Source organism: Idiotropiscis lumnitzeri, chromosome 20, assembly GCF_059441095.1.
Source record: "Idiotropiscis lumnitzeri isolate Australia: NSW breed Sydney's pygmy pipehorse chromosome 20, RoL_Ilum_1.0, whole genome shotgun sequence".
NCBI lineage: Eukaryota > Metazoa > Chordata > Actinopteri > Syngnathiformes > Syngnathidae > Idiotropiscis > Idiotropiscis lumnitzeri.
In genome coordinates this window covers 1,744,538-1,763,789 of record NC_142410.1, presented here as the reverse complement: position 1 = coordinate 1,763,789, position 19,252 = coordinate 1,744,538, and the positions used below count along the sequence as shown (strand labels likewise).

Below are 19,252 nucleotides of genomic sequence, written 5' to 3'. Positions count from 1 at the left end.
GGTAGAATGGTAATAAGACTGGATGATTTTATCAAAGGCCCGAAAATGCAGCTCCACCTTTCCCTTAAGTATAGCAATCGTACACTGGCAGATGAGGAAAACACACTTCAAAAACAACAGAGTGGGGAAACAAAGTTCCCCTCCCATTCTTTGTATGGAAATTCAGAGAAGACTAAACATATAGGAAGCTAATAATGTACAATGTCCCTCTGCAACAAATAAAGACATATTTGTTGTTGACTTACTACCCTGTGCATCAATGAAGTGACAACGTTCATAACGGATTGCTAACATTTCCGTTTTTTTTTTAACTCATTCACTACTGTTGATGTGCAGCGATTGTATTTTTCAATAGTCCAAAACTGGGCTGGCAGTGAATAAGTTGCCTTGGGATCGACCCACACCCATTTGGAGAGTGTCTGGTGGATCGCGATCAACATAAATATCACCCCTGCTCTACAAAGATTTATAAACCTCAGTTGGGTGGGGGCTTGATTGGTCATGAGCACTTCCTAACCACAAAATGCTGTTTTATAATATGGAGAAAATATGTGTGGGGCCTGTTAGGGCTGCGCGATAAACCAAAAATTTACCGTTACCGAAATTTATTACAATGACCGACATAATTTTGCGTATGTCGGTAAATTCGGTGTTTAAAAAAAAAAAAAAGAAAAGTCTTTTCTGTGTGCGGCAATGTTCATGCCCCTTTAAGACGGCTACAGCAAGTCTAGTGGCGTGACTCCACCCATCTGAACAAGAAAGAAAACAGACCGGTCGTAGCTGGCGATTCAAATCCAGAAGCGGCTGACACGGCTGAAGACTAAGTAACGTTAGTTGAAGTTGTTCCTGTTGCGCTTGTCCCAAAAAGAAATTCGACTTCTGTCGTTTGGAAATGTTTTGGGTTCCATAAAGACGATGTTTGAGCAAATGAACACGAACCACAAAGTGCGTCGGACTTGTAAGCACCCAAAACAGTGCGTCCAACCTTTTCTTTTTCACCACCCACAACACAACCACGCTGTGCTGAAAGTTCAAAGTGAGAAGCAAGGTTCGACAAGTGACAACAACCCATAACGGAGGCGACACCATACGAGAGAACGTCTCAGAGGTGGACGCGATAGCCTAGCACATAGCTAAAGTGTTCGCTCCTCCAGTTACAGTGGCGCGCGCAATATTTCATGAAAGTAGCCGACAAGAGGTACGAAAATATTTGTTGCAAACCGTACTTCCCGATATGGACAACATAAGGACGGGAGCTTAGACATGTCAAGAATTTTGCATCCACATCCGACCTGTGGTTGAATCGCAACATGGATCCCTGTTTGAGCCTGACTGTGCAGGACGTAGACAACAAGTGGCGACTGTGCACCAGAGTACTCGAGACGGCACATTTTCCCAATGATGCACACTTGTTTATTTGGCTTGCATTGACATTTCTTTTCATTTTATTTAGCATTTTTTTATTTGGCATTATTTATATTCTTTACAAGAGACCACACAAATCTAGGGCTTTGCACATATCATTACAGCATTTTGGCGCAATCTATTTGCAGAAAAAGATTTTGTGCAAGAGGTACCGTTTTTCTCCTGTTCTTTGTGACATTGTTCAAGTCATGCAAAGCAAGCTTTTTGGAATGTTTATGTAAATAATTTTTGTACTTTTATTCTTCATTGAAAGTAATGTGTACCAGTTGGTCAATAGAAAAAAGCAGTTAATATGCATTTCCTGCATTTATTTTGATTTTCGTCCATGGGGGGAATTTATCGTGCATTTATCGTTATTGAGGTAAAATTGTTCAATTTATCGCGATATTGATTTGAGGTCATATCGCCCAGCCCTAGGGCCTGTACACGCAAAATACGTGCTCTCAACACAATTAATTTTTGATATTTTTCAATTCAAGTATGAAAGATTGAACGATAACAAGAACGAAATCAGCAGTGCCCAGCATGAATAATGTGGATTCAATATATATCATGAGTCAAGTTGAACAACATTTTATAGCACAACCACTCCTGTGTTTTCCGCACAGTTCCAACTAAGATGAATTACACAAGTAACACAAATATATATACGTAGTGATACGCTGGATGTTTCGACAACCGTAAGAGAGTTGGTGCTCCTGGAGACTGTGGCTAATACTGACTTTTGTTTTATGAACTGTCAGAAAAAGAGAAGTCAAACCGCTTGCTGTTCTTAACCAAACTCTGAGACAGCAAATCTTCTGAGTTGATGGCACAAACTCACAAGTACTTTTTAACGAAAAATATGTGTTGACTGCAAACTTCAAGTATACAGTTCGAGTAAATTATCCATAAAATTGCTGTCAAAAGATCAACCATACTGAGTCAATATGATATTATTGTGTCAGTTTGTGTATGTGACAGTTTCAGATGATTATGTAATATTTAATCATATCATATAGTTTATAAACAATGAGATTCATTGTCTCATAAGTGCTTTGTTACAGCTCCAGCTGTTGTGAAATGCGTTATATAAATAAAAAAAAATGTATTGTATTGTCTCATTGCTATTCAGCCTATATGCTGGTCCTCATGGAAAATGTGGTTTTCCTTCAGATGGAACACTAGCTCTTTTGCCCAGACACTACCACCATAATCAACAAACACTGAAAGTTCTCAAGTTTTGCATTAAATCTTGTTCACATTAATTTAAGAATGTCCACTCCAATACTTTTGCTCACATGAAAACTAGTTGGCTTCAAACAAAAGGTGTTCTGCGTTGTTTCGATGCAAAAGCCATTAAATAAAAGCTTAAAATCTCTACCCTATATCTGATATTCGACGTTGAATCGGAAGCCCAATTGTCTTTAGCATAAAAAAAAAAGGAATTGATCAAGCCGGCTCCAATACTTTTGGAGGGAACTGTCTATGTAGATTATTAACAGCAGCAGTGTTTTATTATTTCTGTATCTTGATATCACCATTTTGTTTAATTTAGCATTAGAATTAGTCAGCATGTGGGCCCCATCGGGTGCGCCAGCTTGTAAATAATCACTTTTGTTTTACTTATGTAGGGTGCATCTCTTTTCCCAAGTCAAATGTTCTAGTTTTGTACTCATCATTTTTTCATTGTTGTACTTGAAAATCTGTTTTATTTATATTATTGACAGTGTACTGATAGTTGTATGTTGTTGTTATAGTTGGTTTTTATACATATCCACAAATGAATTAATCAATCAAAAATGTCACATTTTTTATACATGAATCGTATTCAAAATTACCCATTGAGTTAGATTGTTACTACATTGATTATTCCGATTAATCTCCATTTCAAATGACATTCATAACAATTTCTAATCTATTAGTTTACAGTAGAAACAGTCACAATTATTTCACATGCATGATACAATATGTACCAGGGCACAGATGGCGCGGTGTGTGTGTGCTCGTGCGTGCGTACGCGTGTGTGCGAGGGTGTATGTGCGTGTGTGTGCGTGTGTGTGCGTGTGCGTGCAATACTTGGAGTTCTGGAAAATAAATCACGACTGACACAGGACCTTTTCGGCATTTTTACTCTAAAGTATGTGAATTATTATATGTTTTTGTTTGCAATTTGAAAGTTATTTCGCCAGTTGTAAGGAGCAAAACTAAAACTGTCCTTTTAACACAATCAGAGAAGCATATAATTTACGCTTCTTTTTTTTTTTCTTCCTTATTGAAGCTTTTTTTTCCCCAGCTATATATGACCAGTCATCGAGTCTTGACCCTCAGAGCTGGTGGGTCAGTGTGAACTCGTTGTCGTCCTCTATGTCCAGCTCCAGGTCAGTGTCGTCTGAAAGGCTCCATTCTGGTTCCGCGAAGGATTGTTGTGGCGATATGGCTCGCACCCCCTGTCCTGCTTCCACCACATGCGAGTCCGCCACAGTCCGTGTCTGCTCCGTGCACAGGAGGACCCCAGACTGGTCGGATGTCCCGTCTGCTTTGTCATTCCTCCCAGCTGCACTACTGACGTCCTCCTCCGGTTTACCTCCTTGTGGATTTTCCTAATCCATTAAAACGTTGAGCATTCAATAAAAACGTTGTATTAAATTATAATAATAATCCGTAAAATTGTAGTCGCAGTAGAAGAACCAACCTGTTTGAGTCTTCGCCACTTTGCCCGTCGGTTTTGAAACCAGGTTTTAACCTAAAAAATAGATATTTATATGATAATTACTATTTGTCCATTATCAAAATTAGTAAAACCATATTTTAATGATATTGATATTAGGAATATTTTATTTATGCTTTCAGGTAAATTTGGTCTTAATAGAGGCCTTGTGCTTGAAAGGGGGAAGACAAGTAAAAATAGTTAAGTATCGAACTAATTTAGACAAATTTACTATTATTAATATTATTATTATTATTATTATTATTATTACAAAAACCACTTTCGTATTTAAAGCTATCAGCCTTGATTTCGTAATCGTCGTTGCGAGTGTTTAGTATGTATTGGTATACGATTCCCATCCTTTGCCTTCTTCATTCGATAACATTGTTGATGTTATTATAAAACATGTATGATAAATGTTAAATTATGAACGAATGCCAACAGGCTATTTCAATGCGGTTTCTAATTAATTCATCCCTCTCTCTTTCTCTTTCTCTCTCTCTCTTTCTCTCTCTATAGGGCTCATTTTAACTTGATTACACATTAATATATATGAACTGTGAGCCACACATGTTACACACATGTATAGTAAGACATTATTTTTTTCTGCATATTTTTATTCCCTCACCTGTCGTTCACTTAGCTGCAACATCTTGGCAAGCCTTTTCCTCTCCGGGGGTGAAAGGTACTTCTGAGTCTCGAACTTCTTCTCCAATTCGATGGTTTGGTCGTTCGAGAAGCGGACCTGACCGCCTTTTCGCTTGTGTAAGGGCCGCTGGATGAAGGGTGTCCAGAGGAGGGGTTTCCCTTTGGAAGAAGGCACAGAGAAATGTTTTTTATTTTATACAAACGAAAATTAATAGCGGGCGCAGCATACTGTAGACGCGTAATCCCCGTGAGCAAACTGGCTAAAGACAATTAAGTAGAAACAAATGATGCAACGTTCACAATTTTTTTCACCCGTTGCATATTTCGGTAAAATGATTGTATTTTTTTTCATCGGCGCTCTTGTCCGTCCATTTGGTAATTTAACCTTCGTATAATTTCCAATAATGATCAATCTTTCTTCAATCTATTCCGACGCGTCATATCGCGCTATTCGTTAAATTGGTAGAGACGCTTCTTTAGTTGGAATTAAATGTGACAAAAGTAGAGCTTTCATGTGTATGACATTAATGCATATAACGACAGTAATATGGGGGGGGGGGGGGTTTAAATTAAAAATTCTAAATATATTGACAATTACTTGGTCTTAAATCGTGGTGTCACCGAGCGACAATGTTGCCAATTTGTAAGGGTTAAAACTTGAATTTCTGTCAGTGAATGCTTGATGCGTACAAGTCTTATAATTGGTAATTCTTTTAAAGGAATTTAAATGATTACCCTATTTTAATTTTAATGAGAGGGCTGAATTAGAACATGAAATGTCTAACCATATTGAATCCACATTTCACAGCTAAGACGTTAACGCGTTCGGATGTACATATATTTATTAAAGTTCATATCAAGTTTTTGAATGTTTTTTTTTTTATTGATGGACTTTTGAAGGATGTGATTACATTGTTCTTGGTGACAATGAGTTTAAGACTGCGCTCCTTTCAGGATGAACTGCTCATCTACTCCAAACATGGAAAATGAACTGCAAACGACACTGGAATAGAAGTGTCTTAACTAGTTTCAAGTCTGGTTTCCCGTCAAGTTAATAGTGAGGAACAAACAATAGCTGATGCTTGCAGCTGTGCGCTGGCCTTCTGCATGTTCGCTTTCTTTTTCGGGAAGGTCGTGACTGAGACTAAACTATGGCCAAATATCCGCTTCATGTGTTTCCTGCTTTGTGGCGTGATTATGGGCGATGGTATGCACCGACAGACACGCATGACCTCTTCTCATTTGCACAATCAAAGTCCACTGCATTGGCGAGGCGAAAGTGTTTTTGTGTGTGCGCGTGTGTGGGTGTGTGCGGGCGTGTGTGTGTGTGGGGGTGTGTGTGTGTGTTTTTTGTTTTATTGTCTGGTTGCATGAGCTGGGCTGGGATTTTGTATTTTTATTTGTAAAATTACCAAAAATAATATATTCCACACCATATTTTTTGGGCAATGGAACAAATTGCAAAATCAATGTTTCTGTCTCTATCCAAGTGGAATTGATACAACAGTTTATCAGAATTGACGCTTTCAAACTTGCCATACAATGTTCGGTGACAATTCAAATACGTTGATTTAATATTTGATTTTATAGTGACGAAAACATGTCAGCAAAAACATGATTTTAGATCAGCCACCCCTAAATTTCCCACTGGGTTATTTTGAAGCAAAGTATTGTATTCATGCACACTCATTCAAGTGACACTTTTTCGCAATAGGTGTAGCCCTGTTCGCAATCATAAAGAAAGTCACTCACATCCTCACTGGCCAAACAGAGGAAGTGCAACAATATGTGAAAAACGGATCCCGGGCTATCAGAGGCCGAGTGTTTCCTGAATATGTCTGTATTGAGGATGTCGATAAAATAATCAGCAGCCTGCAGCGGGCTCCCGAGGAAGCGGCTGGCCGGAGTGAGACAGGAAAACATTCAACAGCTTCTGAGACCAGATTTACTCCTATCCACATGCTCGCGGCTTCCGCAAGACAACGGAACTGACCCCGGAGCTCATTCAGCACGACAGCGAAGTCACATGACCCGCTTGTCACGCTCCACTTAAAAGAACTTTTATCGGCTGCAATATCAGATCCTCGGAACTATAAGACCATTAAACAATTCTATCTATACAAGCACATGTGCCACGCTGGCCTGAATATATAGGATAGACGCCATTCAAACATTACAGTTTCCGGTGACATGCATGCATGCTCGCACACAATAACAAGTGATTTAGGGGGCACATGTGTTTTAAAGACGAAGTCAAAACAAAAATATTCGTTAGAATAAAATGTTCTATACAGCCCCATTTGTCTAAAATTGATATTCTGTTTAACATTTGTCTTTGTGGAATATGAATTCAGCAGTAAAATCCACCTGTTTTTAATCCATCCCATGCGTGGCCATTTTCACGGCTCATCTTCATTAAACAGATGAGCTGTGATTGGTTGTTACCTGAGCACTGAGCAACTGTGATGTCATTCTCAGTCAACAGCAAGTGACAAAATGGCCGTCCCTTGAGATGGATAAAAACAGTGTAGATTTTGCGTCTTAATTGATATTCCACAAATACAATATTAATTAGAATGTTGTGTTTAGACTAGTGGGGCCGCATACATCATATTATTTTAAAGCACATTTTTGAGTTGACTTCCCCTTTAAATCAATGGCTGACTTGATCCTCTGATGTTTCTGAACAATAGAAGCTCAGGAAAAAAACGAGTCAGGGTTACCACATAGCACAGACCCATCAACAAACACGCCATCACCACCAAAACCAGACTGATTGTTTGGGGCCCTTGTATACATTAAAGTTGTTTAATTTAAGGCATGGATTTATGGATTCGGAATGTACCATTCAGGTAGAAAATATGCGTTTAGAATGTTCTGATTTTGAGATGTTGGGTTTTTTTTTCAAAGTGCACTACATCCACCCTGATATGCATGCATGATCAAGCATGATTTTCTTATGCAAAGTTAGTCTTATTGGCACTGCTTCAACATCGTAAAAACCTTGTTGGGTCAAAAGCTGTATGTGGACAAAGTTGTTGGCACATCAATATCATCATAGTCCATTCAACCTGCACTGCTGGCCTCACCAAGGAACAATGGAACTTGACAATATAACATACCAGTCCAATTTGTTTGGACCCTATTTATGTTTTTTTCTAATACTGGTATTCCAGGACTAATTATTGGAATCCACTAGATATCTTGTGTTTTGTGTCCCATGTGGAATCCTGCAGCTCAAAAGTAAGGTGCCATTTTACCCTATATAGGTGGCTGACTGAAGGAAGTCCAGAAAGTGATCTAGTATATAGGCCTACTTTTTGCTACACTTCTGAGATGTATGTTCAAGATGACAGTCAATAAAAATCAAAGTTCATAACAATAATAGTTTGTACTCAACACTTTCCATCAGCAAAGAGGCATTGTGATAAATAATGTGGAAAAAAACAGTGGACCCATGACAGAGAGTGGTAGGACTGATTAAAACTATACACAACTCAAAACAAGTTTGCTCACTACATAACTAGACAATCCAGAAATATTGCATTTAAAAGATTTTTTCATCAGGTGGCCTATCACTGCATTCAACAATTTACAGTATATTACAACCATTGACATTAGTATCTTGGTGAAGGTGAAATTGTAATACCATGTTAATTGTAATATTAAAAGCAATGTATAATGTTGGACATCATTGTGTTATGCAAGTGTGGCCGCATTGTTGTATGTGCTGTGCGAAGTATACTGTTAAAGTGATGCAAGAAACAGCCGGAAACGAAACAATTGTGTTCAACATACTGTATTCCAGACTCCAAGAAACTGCAGTAAGTATAGAAAAAAAATGAAATAACTAAAGGCCATAGGGTTATGTATTATGTGCTTGGGTTATATGTAGGGTATTTATTACAGAAAGATAACGACACGGTTGCTGTTCAAATCAATTTTTTCTTCCAACTCACCGAGAGGGTCGTGTCTTAGCAGGGTATGTGCGTAATCCCCCAATGCTCGGTGGTGCTGCTGATGGTGGAAGGGATACACGGAGCCTGCAAAAGTCCCAGGAGAGGTGTACGTGGCCGCGAAAGCTGCGCTCGCGTGGTGGTGCGCCAGCGCCGGATGAATCGGCGTTGGTTCGTAAATTGGCGTCCGATAAGGTGAGATGAAGTTTGTAAATGAGGAGTTAGGTGACGGGAAAGTCGGCTTGGGGATGACCGGAGTGGAGGAGCATGACGAGGTGGTGGAGGTGGAGGAAGAAGATGAAGAGTAGTTGCTGGTGTCATCAGTCCTCCCTAGAATGTCTTCTATGTAGAACGGAGTCGGGTGAGCTTGTTGGATGGCAGTCGGTGCGTAAAGAGGGACACTCATGCTGGCTGGATTGCCCTTCTTGGACAAAAGTTCACTTTTTTTCCAGGGTTTTCAGCACAGAGGCTATTTGCTCTATTCGTTATGCAAAAAAAGACGATTTTTGTCGCTTGGGGGAGGTTGTTTAGGAGGTCCCGATCCAACTGTTGGACTGTTATCTGGCTGCAGGCGCAGAAGGGAGGAGATAAATGGACGAGTCACTTCCTCCAGGTGGATAGCGAACGTTTCTGATTGGCTGCCTTATCTCCTCCAATCGACCGATGCAGACATTCAGTAATCAGATGACAGTTGACAAAAGATAATTGATTTTCACCAAAACAAAGACGCGCAAATAGTTTGGTACGTATTTTGGACTATAAGATGATTGCTGAATTTTGCTTCTATTTCACCAACGACGCACCATCAAGAGTACAATTGTGATAAAATTATGTGAATCAAATAGTCAATTAAAGTGTTACTGGATTAAAACTATTTTACAGAGTACTGTTAGACTGTTAGTTACTCCGATTCACAGCTAGTGTAATTATCGGTTCAATAGCATTACCGTCTGATACAATACAGATACTTTTAAACAGTGGGTGGTTCGCGGGGATGGTGTCTGCAATTACACTGGTCCAAAAAGTTTTACAAATGCTTTTAAACAGAGATGAAAGTAAACTATATTTATTTTTTTACCTTTTTTTGTTTTTGCACTGATTCCGAATCGTCCCCATTTACTTTTTTCATGTTTTCATAATAATACCAATAATAATAATAATAATAATAATAATAATAATAATAATACTAATAATAATAATAGTGTAGGTTAAAATAGATAATATTTGTAATATGGTTTGTATTATTTATTAATTAAGGTTTGGTTCAGACACGGTTACAAGTAAAAAACAGTCAAATCCGAGCAATGAGCAAACGTCTATACAGTGCAAACTTTAAAACATAACCAAGGAATTGATCTAAAAAAAAAATTAAAAAACACTGGCGTGCTATGGGAAACAATGCTGCTGAGGTACTATGTGTTATATAAAAACCGAGAAATTATTAAAGCTCTTTTTAGTCACGGAACCATATTTTGTCATTCAATTTTAGATTGAAATGGAAGCCTCAAATCGAATCTCATTTTAAGGCAATATTGGTTCTACACAACTATGCGACTGCAGGCAGTCAGCAAAAAAAGGCAAATAGCCTACACGTTTTATTCATGTATTGCTTACAGTACGATTCCAATTTTCACAAAAGCTCCGGGTCCAACAGTATTTTAACGACTGCAATAATTGCGCAGCTAGGCGTCAAATGTATTTAATTCGTACATTTGTATAGCAATAGAATATTAAACACCGCGTTGCGGTGATTGCTAGGTAGGATATACGTTAAACTGATCTTTAACTTATCAAACAGCCTCTCATCTTGAACTATGTAGCCTAATTGCCAACAAGTCTACAATCTAAAGTTTAGATTCTAAACGGTGCAGTTAGTTTCACGCCGAGTGATTAACTCAGGTTTTGAATGTTGAATGGAAGATAGTCACAATCTCTTGATAATGAGTCTGCAGATGTATGCTTATCTTCCCCATGTATGGCTTCGATTCCACGATTATCGATAACGTCTCTCTTTCACAGTTGTATACCTTAATAGTTATACTTTTATGGGCATTATTAACGCGGCCACTAGTGACGTCGCATTGCCGAGTGGAAGCGGAATTGTTAACAACTGACAAATGGGCTCACTTATGGGATTGATAGTTCAATTTTGTGACGCGTCTTTAAAACGCGCGTCGCAACAGCAAACTTTCCCAACTGCTGTAATTTAGATAAAGAGGACTCCGAGAGCAAACATGGACGTGAACAGCCTTGAAGACATGAAAGAAAGCACCAAACGGCTAATATTTGGACTGAGACAATAATTACAGCTCATCGATTCCCTTGGCGTCAGACACCTGTCAAAAAGATTGATAATTTTTCAATAAGAGCAGCAGTTCAGTGACAGCTGGCGCCATAAATGCTACCACCACTGACAAATCGCAGTGGTGGCGCTCTCTCACTAAACATGGGGGTGAAAAAATAAATAATAAAAAATATTATATATTTTTATATATATATATATATATATATATATAGAGTCAAATATTTTAATTCTGTTTTATTTAATTCAAAAATAACTTGCATACTTTTCAAAGTCACATTCAAATACTCATGTCAGAACAAAACTGTTCAAGCTGCCACTGGGCCTTGCAAGCCAACACTGCTCGAGTGAGGTGCTTGTGAGCAGAACCTAATGTACGGTATAAATTTTGAGAATTGTTTCTAAGAAAAATGCCTATAAAGAGGACTCAGCTTAGATCAAATACATACTGAGACCTGACCCGGATAATCAGTAAGAAATAGATGGAAAAAAGTAATTGATGAATGAAAATGTATGGTTTTAATTGGTTGACTATTTAGAAAAAAAATAACAAAAAATAGATATGCCTCATAATTTGTAACTCAATATAGATGCTTTGTATAACTGTCACAATCTTTTATTCTAATTGTAAAATTTGAATAAACTGCAGAGATTAGAATTACTCAAAATAAAGAGGAAATGTCGTTAATTAATGTTGTATTTATGGAACACATGCATATGCTGACCCACAGCTGATTTTAGCAATGTGGGTCCACTTCTCTTTTAAACAACAATGTAATAAAAAATAAACAGAATAGAATGCTATAATGCTTGCAAATTAATCCAATGCAAAAATCATAATTTACATATTTGCTTAAGTCTATGAACAAACACCAGGTTCTTCCAATATAAAAATAGTGATACTCTCCTACAAAAAAAAAACCCATTTTACCCTATATAGGCGGCTGACTGAAGGAAGTCCAGAAAGTGATCTATGTGTGTGATATAGGCCTACTTTTTGCTACACTTCTGAGATGTATGTTCAAGATGACTGTCAATAAAAATCCAAGTTCATAACAATAATAGTTTGTACTCAACACTTTCCATCAGCAAAGAGGCATTGTGATAAATAATGTGGAAAAAAACAGTGGACCCATGACAGTGAGTGGTAGGACTGATTAAAACTATACACAACTCAAAACAAGTTTGCTCACTACATAACTAGACAATCCAGAAATATTGCATTTAAAAGATTTTTTCATCAGGGGGCCTATCACTGCATTCAACAATTTACAGTATATTACAACCATTGACATTAGTATCTTGGTGAAGGTCAAATTGTAATACCATATTAATTGTAATATTAAAAGCAATGTATAATGTTGGACATCATTGTGTTATGCAAGTGTGGCCGCATTGTTGTATGTGCTGTGCAAAGTATGCTGTTAAAGTGATGCAAGAAACAGCCGGAAACGAAACAATTGTGTTCAACATACTGTATTCCAGACTCCAAGAAACTGCAGTAAGTATAGAAAAAAAATCATGAAAAAAACTATTAAAGACATTGATCACTGACCCAGATCTGAATCAATTACTCTCCACAAATTGCTAATGTTCCACCTTCTGGTGCTGCCACACCATCCAGACTCTGTTCTGAATCTGGGCACAGTTGCAGTGATTTGACGATGTGCTCCAGTGTCCAGTGCTCTTCGTGTAAGGCATGCTGCTCCAAAGTGAATTGACCCTGCTTGGTACGGACCAGCTCCTTAACGTGAGCACACGACGAGAGTGCTGCGGCAGACAAACAGATCGTTCTTGTTGGGAAGCACTACTAGGTTGGGATTTGACAGAATTTTTTCATACAGTAGATCCAACCTTTTCCCAGGTCATCCACCAAGCTCCTCACATAGAATCCACCACCACATTCAATATCTGCAATAAAACACAAATAAAATAATTAGTTTATCTTTGATGTCCTCTTAAAAGTGAGTAATAAATGCTGTCCTGAGCAAAACATGAAATGATCCTTCAATGGGTACAAACCCAAAGTGAAGAAGGGCAAGTTGAACTCTTGCAGGGTCAAGTTGTACACAGTGACGGATCTCGCAGGTTTCGCCTCAACCTTATGTCCTTTCTTCAGAAGGACAGACATTCGCTGGCCATCTTTTTTCAGTGCTGAGTAACTGAAATAATAATAGTGATAACATAATTAATGGCAAGTCCTGCATTCGTAAAATCTTAATAAAAGTTGATAAAGGAGGCAGAATAATTTGTATTCAAGATTAGTGGTAGAATTTGGAAACCCACCGGAAATTTCGGATGAATGTCACTAAAGCCACATGTAAACTGTTATCATGAGACTTCCGCCAGCATATCTGTTGAGGCTTCAGCGACTTGAGCATCCGAACATTTTATCTTGTTCGGGTGCCAGACCAACTTTTGAACCACAGCTATATACATATTTGCAAATCTTCAGTTCAGCATTCTCAAATTTGCATATTCATTAATTTTACTTCATTTTTTGGGGGGGTTGGGGAAAAGCCATCCTGTTTTTCCACAGATTTTTTTTTGTGCTCAGCCCAAACCAATTAAAATATTACTTTAGCACCATCTGGTGGAATCTCAGCGTTATTGTTGGGTTTAATTATAATGTGTACATTTTATATTGTGTTTAAATGCCAGAGGTTTATTTATTGACTTTATGCCTTTTTGTTAAGTGTCAGGTCAGTTTCTGTTAACCTTCTTATTCAGACAAGTATGCTAGCAAATACTATTGCAAAACCTCATGACATTATGACATTATTATGAAGCATGGGTTCATGATTGTGTACATTCTATATATATTCATATACGTTACATAGGTACAGTAGGAACTAAATTGCGAATTTAAACCTATGCACTTATTAACCAATTTGAGTTAAATCCTCATAAATATGTTTCGTCTTCTGCAATTATTGATAAATGTAAATTATACATAAGGCAACTATACACAAAATGCTGCCATTATTGACAAATAATTTACATCAACTTTGGCTCATTTGTCACATTTATGCATATGATTTTCATTGTGACAAGGCCAAATGTTATTCTTTTTGCTTTGAATATAGATGGGCTGAAGAGGTGTGAGGACAGCAAAGCACCAGATACTCCCCAACTAAATTATATATTCATTCATTATCCAAGCCGCTTTTCCTCACAAGGGTCGCAGGCTTGCTGGAGCCTATTCCAGCTGAAAACGGACAGTAGGCGGAGTAAACCCTGGACTGGTTGCCAGCCAATCGCAGGGAACTAAAGTATATAACTACAGCTAAATCTAGCTTGGACCAGAGTACCAGAGACAGGTGAAGTAAAGACATGAGGACAGTATCTTGCTTTATCTGTTAAAACGCGGTAACAAAATGATGTATTTCATCGATTTACCTTGCCTACCAAATTCAGATCCTCAGGGATTTGGGGCCTTGTCAGGGAAGAAAAATATGGAAAATCTCACTCACTTCAGGCCCCTCAATGCCAATGCAGAAAATTAAAAATGCTCCTTCTCACGGTCCTCTATCAGACATGAACCCTTAGAATTGTCATTACGATATACACAAACGCAAAGTTTTGATTCCCCAAATGGTATATAGTTTTAGATAGTTATTATATAGTTATAGTAAATATAATATAGTATACTATATAGATATAGTGGATAGTTTTTGGAGCTCTTTGTTCCTTTGAATAGGGGCTTTTTTTTTTTTTCTATCGACGCTATTATTATTATTATTCCCAGCTGTGAAAATTGTATTGCTGCAACACAGATGATAAATGGTAAATCACAGATACACAATTCATGGTTGTGGCTGGGTCACAGAGTTAATTTGGGGTTCAAACTGGGAGCCTTCCTAATAGTTAACAAAATCGCACTGGCATATTTATAGCTCGTACTTTGCCTAGCCTTGACCGCAAGAATGAACTTTACAAATGTGTTTTGCTTTTTTGTTCAGTTGTGTTTTTTTTACACCACGACAGAGGAAGGCCAACTATTACAGAAACATTACAAACACAGTCTTACAGTGGTGGGACTTGCATGATATCGCCAACATAATTTTTTAGCTTCTTCTCCACATCCAACTTGGTAACATGTTCTGGATAAGGTAAAGAAAAGAGACAATAACTGGTAAATAAGAAACAATAATAAACATCGTAGCATGAGCGCACACACAGATATACATATTCACTGAGGACTTTTTATGGACTCTAAGCACAGGAGCTCAATTATGCATTTCCAGTGGGAAAATTCGGAGGCTACGTGCTTCTGGTTTCCGTTTAGTCCAAGCCTCTGGGATGCTAACTGGAGGAATAATAACCTCATTCTTTAAAATTGTGTTAACATGGGTTTTAATAGCTCGGAGCTGGTACTATTCAAGATGGAAACGTCAAACCAAGTAGTGAGTTTTTTAAAGATGAAGGAATAGCTCCTCCAGCGCTAAGGTGTTGTAGCCATTATGTTTTTAGATTTAATAAAACGTTTTGTTGCATCTGACCCACAGAACATATCAATAAAGGCTTGTTATTCTACTGTGTGGTTATTTTTTTGCTCTATAAACAAAGTTGAGCTAAGCGCGTCAAAATTAGTCGTACATGGACCTGCATGTACTGTAAAACACCAAATGGCTCATTAAATGAGATATGATGCTTTGATCACTTCGCCAACACATGGATAAATGGAGCAAATAACACATCTAATGTTAACTTGATTTCATTTCAGCAAATCGCGAGTAGTTTGATGCGTTCACTATGAGTTCGACTAGAGATCAGAAGTGAGCACGCCTCCGTACCCCAAATGACTGCATAGAATACACTGCAACAGAAGAATCGATGGGGCTTGTACTTACGGAAATCTTTCTCTTCTGTAACACTGCCAGTAGCATCAAGAGTGTCTGTTGCTTTACCTAACTCTGCAACAGCAATATATTTCTGAAAGAAAGAATGATTGACTGCTTATCTTAGTTCAATCTTTGAGAGGGATTCCACACACAAGTACTGGTAATTAAACACAGCTTTTAAGTAACTCAAATGACATAGGCAGTGATATCAGGAGACCATCTTGTCATGTTTGCATTCAGTTTTTGGATTGTTCTTGACCGTCCCTTGAAATTTTATATTGTATTCAAGACTTATTCAGCTGCTGAACATGTTAGACCTCCATGTGCACAGTTGAAAGTTTTCTCTCAATCAATTAGTCACTGGTGCTAACTGATTCAAGCTGAGGCTACGCTATGCAGCAATTTTTGGGACTCAAAACAAAGCTACCGGTAATTTAAAAAGCAAATGGTTCCTATAACTGGTATAATCCATCCATCCATCCATTATCTGTACCGCTTCTCCTCACTAGGGTCGCGGGGGTGCTAGAGCCTATCCCAGCTATCTTCAGGCAGTAGGCGGGGGAAACCCTGAACTGGTTGCCAGACAATTGCAGGGCACACAGAGACGAACAACCATCCGCGCTCACACTCATACCTAGGGGTAATTTAGAGTGTTCATATAGTCGTAAATATTTGCAAGGGTGAAATAAATAAATGTCTTCAATTTCTCCTACCTACCGCACCTGTGTTGCAAATGATATTACTTGTTTTTCTGAACTGCAATGAAAAATCCCTACATGAGAGCATATGGGTGGTTTTCACAAAGTATACTGTCCAAAGTATATACGTATACCAGATACTCAAAAGCTGATCCACTTCGAACAACACTGAACCTCAGCATGACTGCAAAAGCCACAACACAACAAAATTAATTACAGTGCAAAACAAAAGCCACAACGAGTGAACAAAACTCCCGAAAAACAAGTAAAGAGGCAAAGCTGGAAAAGTAATACAAATGAAGTAATACAAATGAAGTTGTTGCTTTATTGTTGGAGCTTGTCACTGTATCAATATCAGAAATTATTTATGCTGCATTTTTCAAATGATTTATTTGTGATATTACCATGGTTTGTCCATATGTACGACGGGTTTAACTTTTACGAGAGGATAGCTGTCACTTACTAGCCACGTATTAGATTGCTTATGTTGAGTTAATGTTCAGATAAAACAAGGCTCAGGCAGTGAATTGTGGTTTTGATAAGCAAAGTTGGAAAAGTAAGATTAAGTAAAACTGTTATTTATTTACATTGCGCTTTTCAAAGTATTGTAGCGTCTTCAAAAGACACGACGTCCGACATTGGTTTAGTTATCTCCTTTTTTATTGTTACAACAAGGCTACTGTGGGCTGTAGCCGACGGCAACTCAGAGCAACCCGTTCCGTCATCATTACACATGAATCTCACTCTTGTCTCCATCCGCTCTCTCTCCTTCTCACACACCCCTCCCATCCAATTTGTTGCAGTATCTTTAATATTCCGTGGATAATAATATTGTGAAGGTTTACTTTACAATTGTTAAGGTTCACATTAATATTCCAGCTTTGCTATTCCATCCTGCGGGTGTTTCAGTCACTTCTTTTGGGGGTTCTGCCTCGCGGAATTTTGGTCACTTCCGTAGTGGCTTTTGCAATGGCACTGTAGTCCAACGTTGTTGTGTTGTGGCTTTTGCAGTCGTGCCGAGGTTCAATGTGGTTGTGTTGTGGAGAGTGTAATTGTGGAGACCTTTCTCAGACATCGTACGTTATACTCTTAAAATGCATCGGTTTCAAAAATGGTTATTACCAATAAACTGGCATCCTGTCAATGCAACACAATAGTGTTTAATCAAGTCCCAAGCTGGCCATAATGTGACAATATGTTGGCAGAGAAAAATGTTAGATGTGTTTCCTTCTGTGTCCACGAAGTACCTCCAGTGATTTACGATTGTGATGTACTCTATGCTTCCACTGGAACGAGTTTAGTAAAATGAGAGGTCATTTTATACATATAATTGTATATTCACCCATTATCCGATATGCTTAACCTCACAAGAGTCACGGGCGTGCTGGAGCCAATCCCAGCTGGCTTTGGGCAGTAGGCGGGGTAAACCCTGGACTGGTTTCCAGCCAATCGCAGGGCACACAAAGACGAACAAACGTCCGCATTCACTATCATACCTAGGGACTATTTAGAGTGTCCAATCTATGCATGTCTTTGGAATGTGGGAGGAAACCGGAGTACCCAGAGAAAACCCATGCAGGCACTACTACCTGAAGACAGCTGGGATAGGCTCCAGCATGCCCGCGACGCTTGTGAAGATAAGTGGCTTGGATGATAGATGGATGGATATTTGAACGCTAAGTGCCTGGTGCTTAAGTTCCAAATGCCACAATATGAAACAACGTAGTATCACAACATTCAACCATCTCTTCCATAAAAAAACGCCTGACGTAACATAATTTATTCATTGCACACTACAGGAAGGTTTGCTTTAGGGCATATACCATTTTGACCTGCTCTTGAGCAAGTTCATTTTTGGTTTCTCATGACACCCTTCTAGACCATACTTTCTGAGAACCCCCAACACACTGAACAATATTTCATTGAGTTAATGTTTAGATATCCTGTGAGTGTCATTATCTTGACTACATAGCACAGTACCACAGCTCACCTTGGAACCAGCCAACATTGTGCTGAGCATTTTTGTGCCATTTCCAACACCAACAACTAAATGGAGCACAGAATAATGCCAAACATTAAGACACACTGACAATAACATTATGATGATGACAATTAAAACCAATAAACTACTGTGTATATATTTCTGTAAGTATCCTTTGATAAAGAGAGAGAAAACGGGGATACTTCACATACCTAATACACCACTGGCAGCACTGTCCAATGTTCCTCCGTGGCCCATCTTCAGACTCTGTTTCTTCCGCTTCCTCGGGTTCGGGTTCTGCACACCGGCTTCTAGAAGACAAAACAAATAGTTGTGTTCGGCTCGATGAACATGACCCATTTCTTTTATCAACGTTACCCTTGAGTAAAGTTTCTTTCAGCTTGTTCAAAACATCCGCAGAGGTCGGCCCTTGCTTTTTATAAATTGCAAAGAGTCCATTCAATTTCTGCAGTTTAGTTAGAGAACTGGTAATAGGCGCAACTGCATTACTTCCAGCCATGCTTTTTCTGTCACTCTTCGTACAACTATGGAAAGCGACAATCTTCTTTGTTGCTTTCAAACAACGTTTTATCTTGACTGCCGTCTGCTGGTCGATAAATTAAACACGTTTCACTTCGTTGCTTGGTAAAAACAAGGAATAAAATTAAATGTCGCGAATTATTCAGACAAAATATCTATCGAAAGACAT

At 38.4% G+C, this 19,252-nt stretch overlaps 2 protein-coding genes across 2 annotated transcripts; both read right to left on the bottom strand.

The window, feature by feature from the left end:
• Positions 1 to 3,127: 3,127 nt before the first annotated feature.
• Positions 3,128 to 9,259, bottom strand: hhex (hematopoietically expressed homeobox). Its single transcript, XM_088284613.1, has 4 exons — positions 8,722 to 9,259; positions 4,743 to 4,921; positions 4,100 to 4,150; positions 3,128 to 4,007 (listed from the first exon to the last, which is right to left on the bottom strand). The coding sequence occupies exons 1-4, from the start codon at positions 9,122 to 9,124 to the stop codon at positions 3,732 to 3,734; spliced, it is 909 nt and encodes a 302-aa protein (XP_088140739.1). The 5' UTR covers positions 9,125 to 9,259; the 3' UTR covers positions 3,128 to 3,731.
• A 3,221-nt stretch (positions 9,260 to 12,480) lies between these two features.
• Positions 12,481 to 19,236, bottom strand: trub1 (TruB pseudouridine (psi) synthase family member 1). Its single transcript, XM_088284278.1, has 8 exons — positions 18,922 to 19,236; positions 18,756 to 18,854; positions 18,553 to 18,608; positions 15,874 to 15,955; positions 15,051 to 15,123; positions 13,043 to 13,182; positions 12,875 to 12,931; positions 12,481 to 12,790 (listed from the first exon to the last, which is right to left on the bottom strand). Exons 1-8 carry the CDS (start codon positions 19,061 to 19,063, stop codon positions 12,591 to 12,593), a joined length of 849 nt encoding a protein of 282 aa, XP_088140404.1. The 5' UTR covers positions 19,064 to 19,236; the 3' UTR covers positions 12,481 to 12,590.
• Between the last annotated feature and the right edge of the window lie 16 nt (positions 19,237 to 19,252).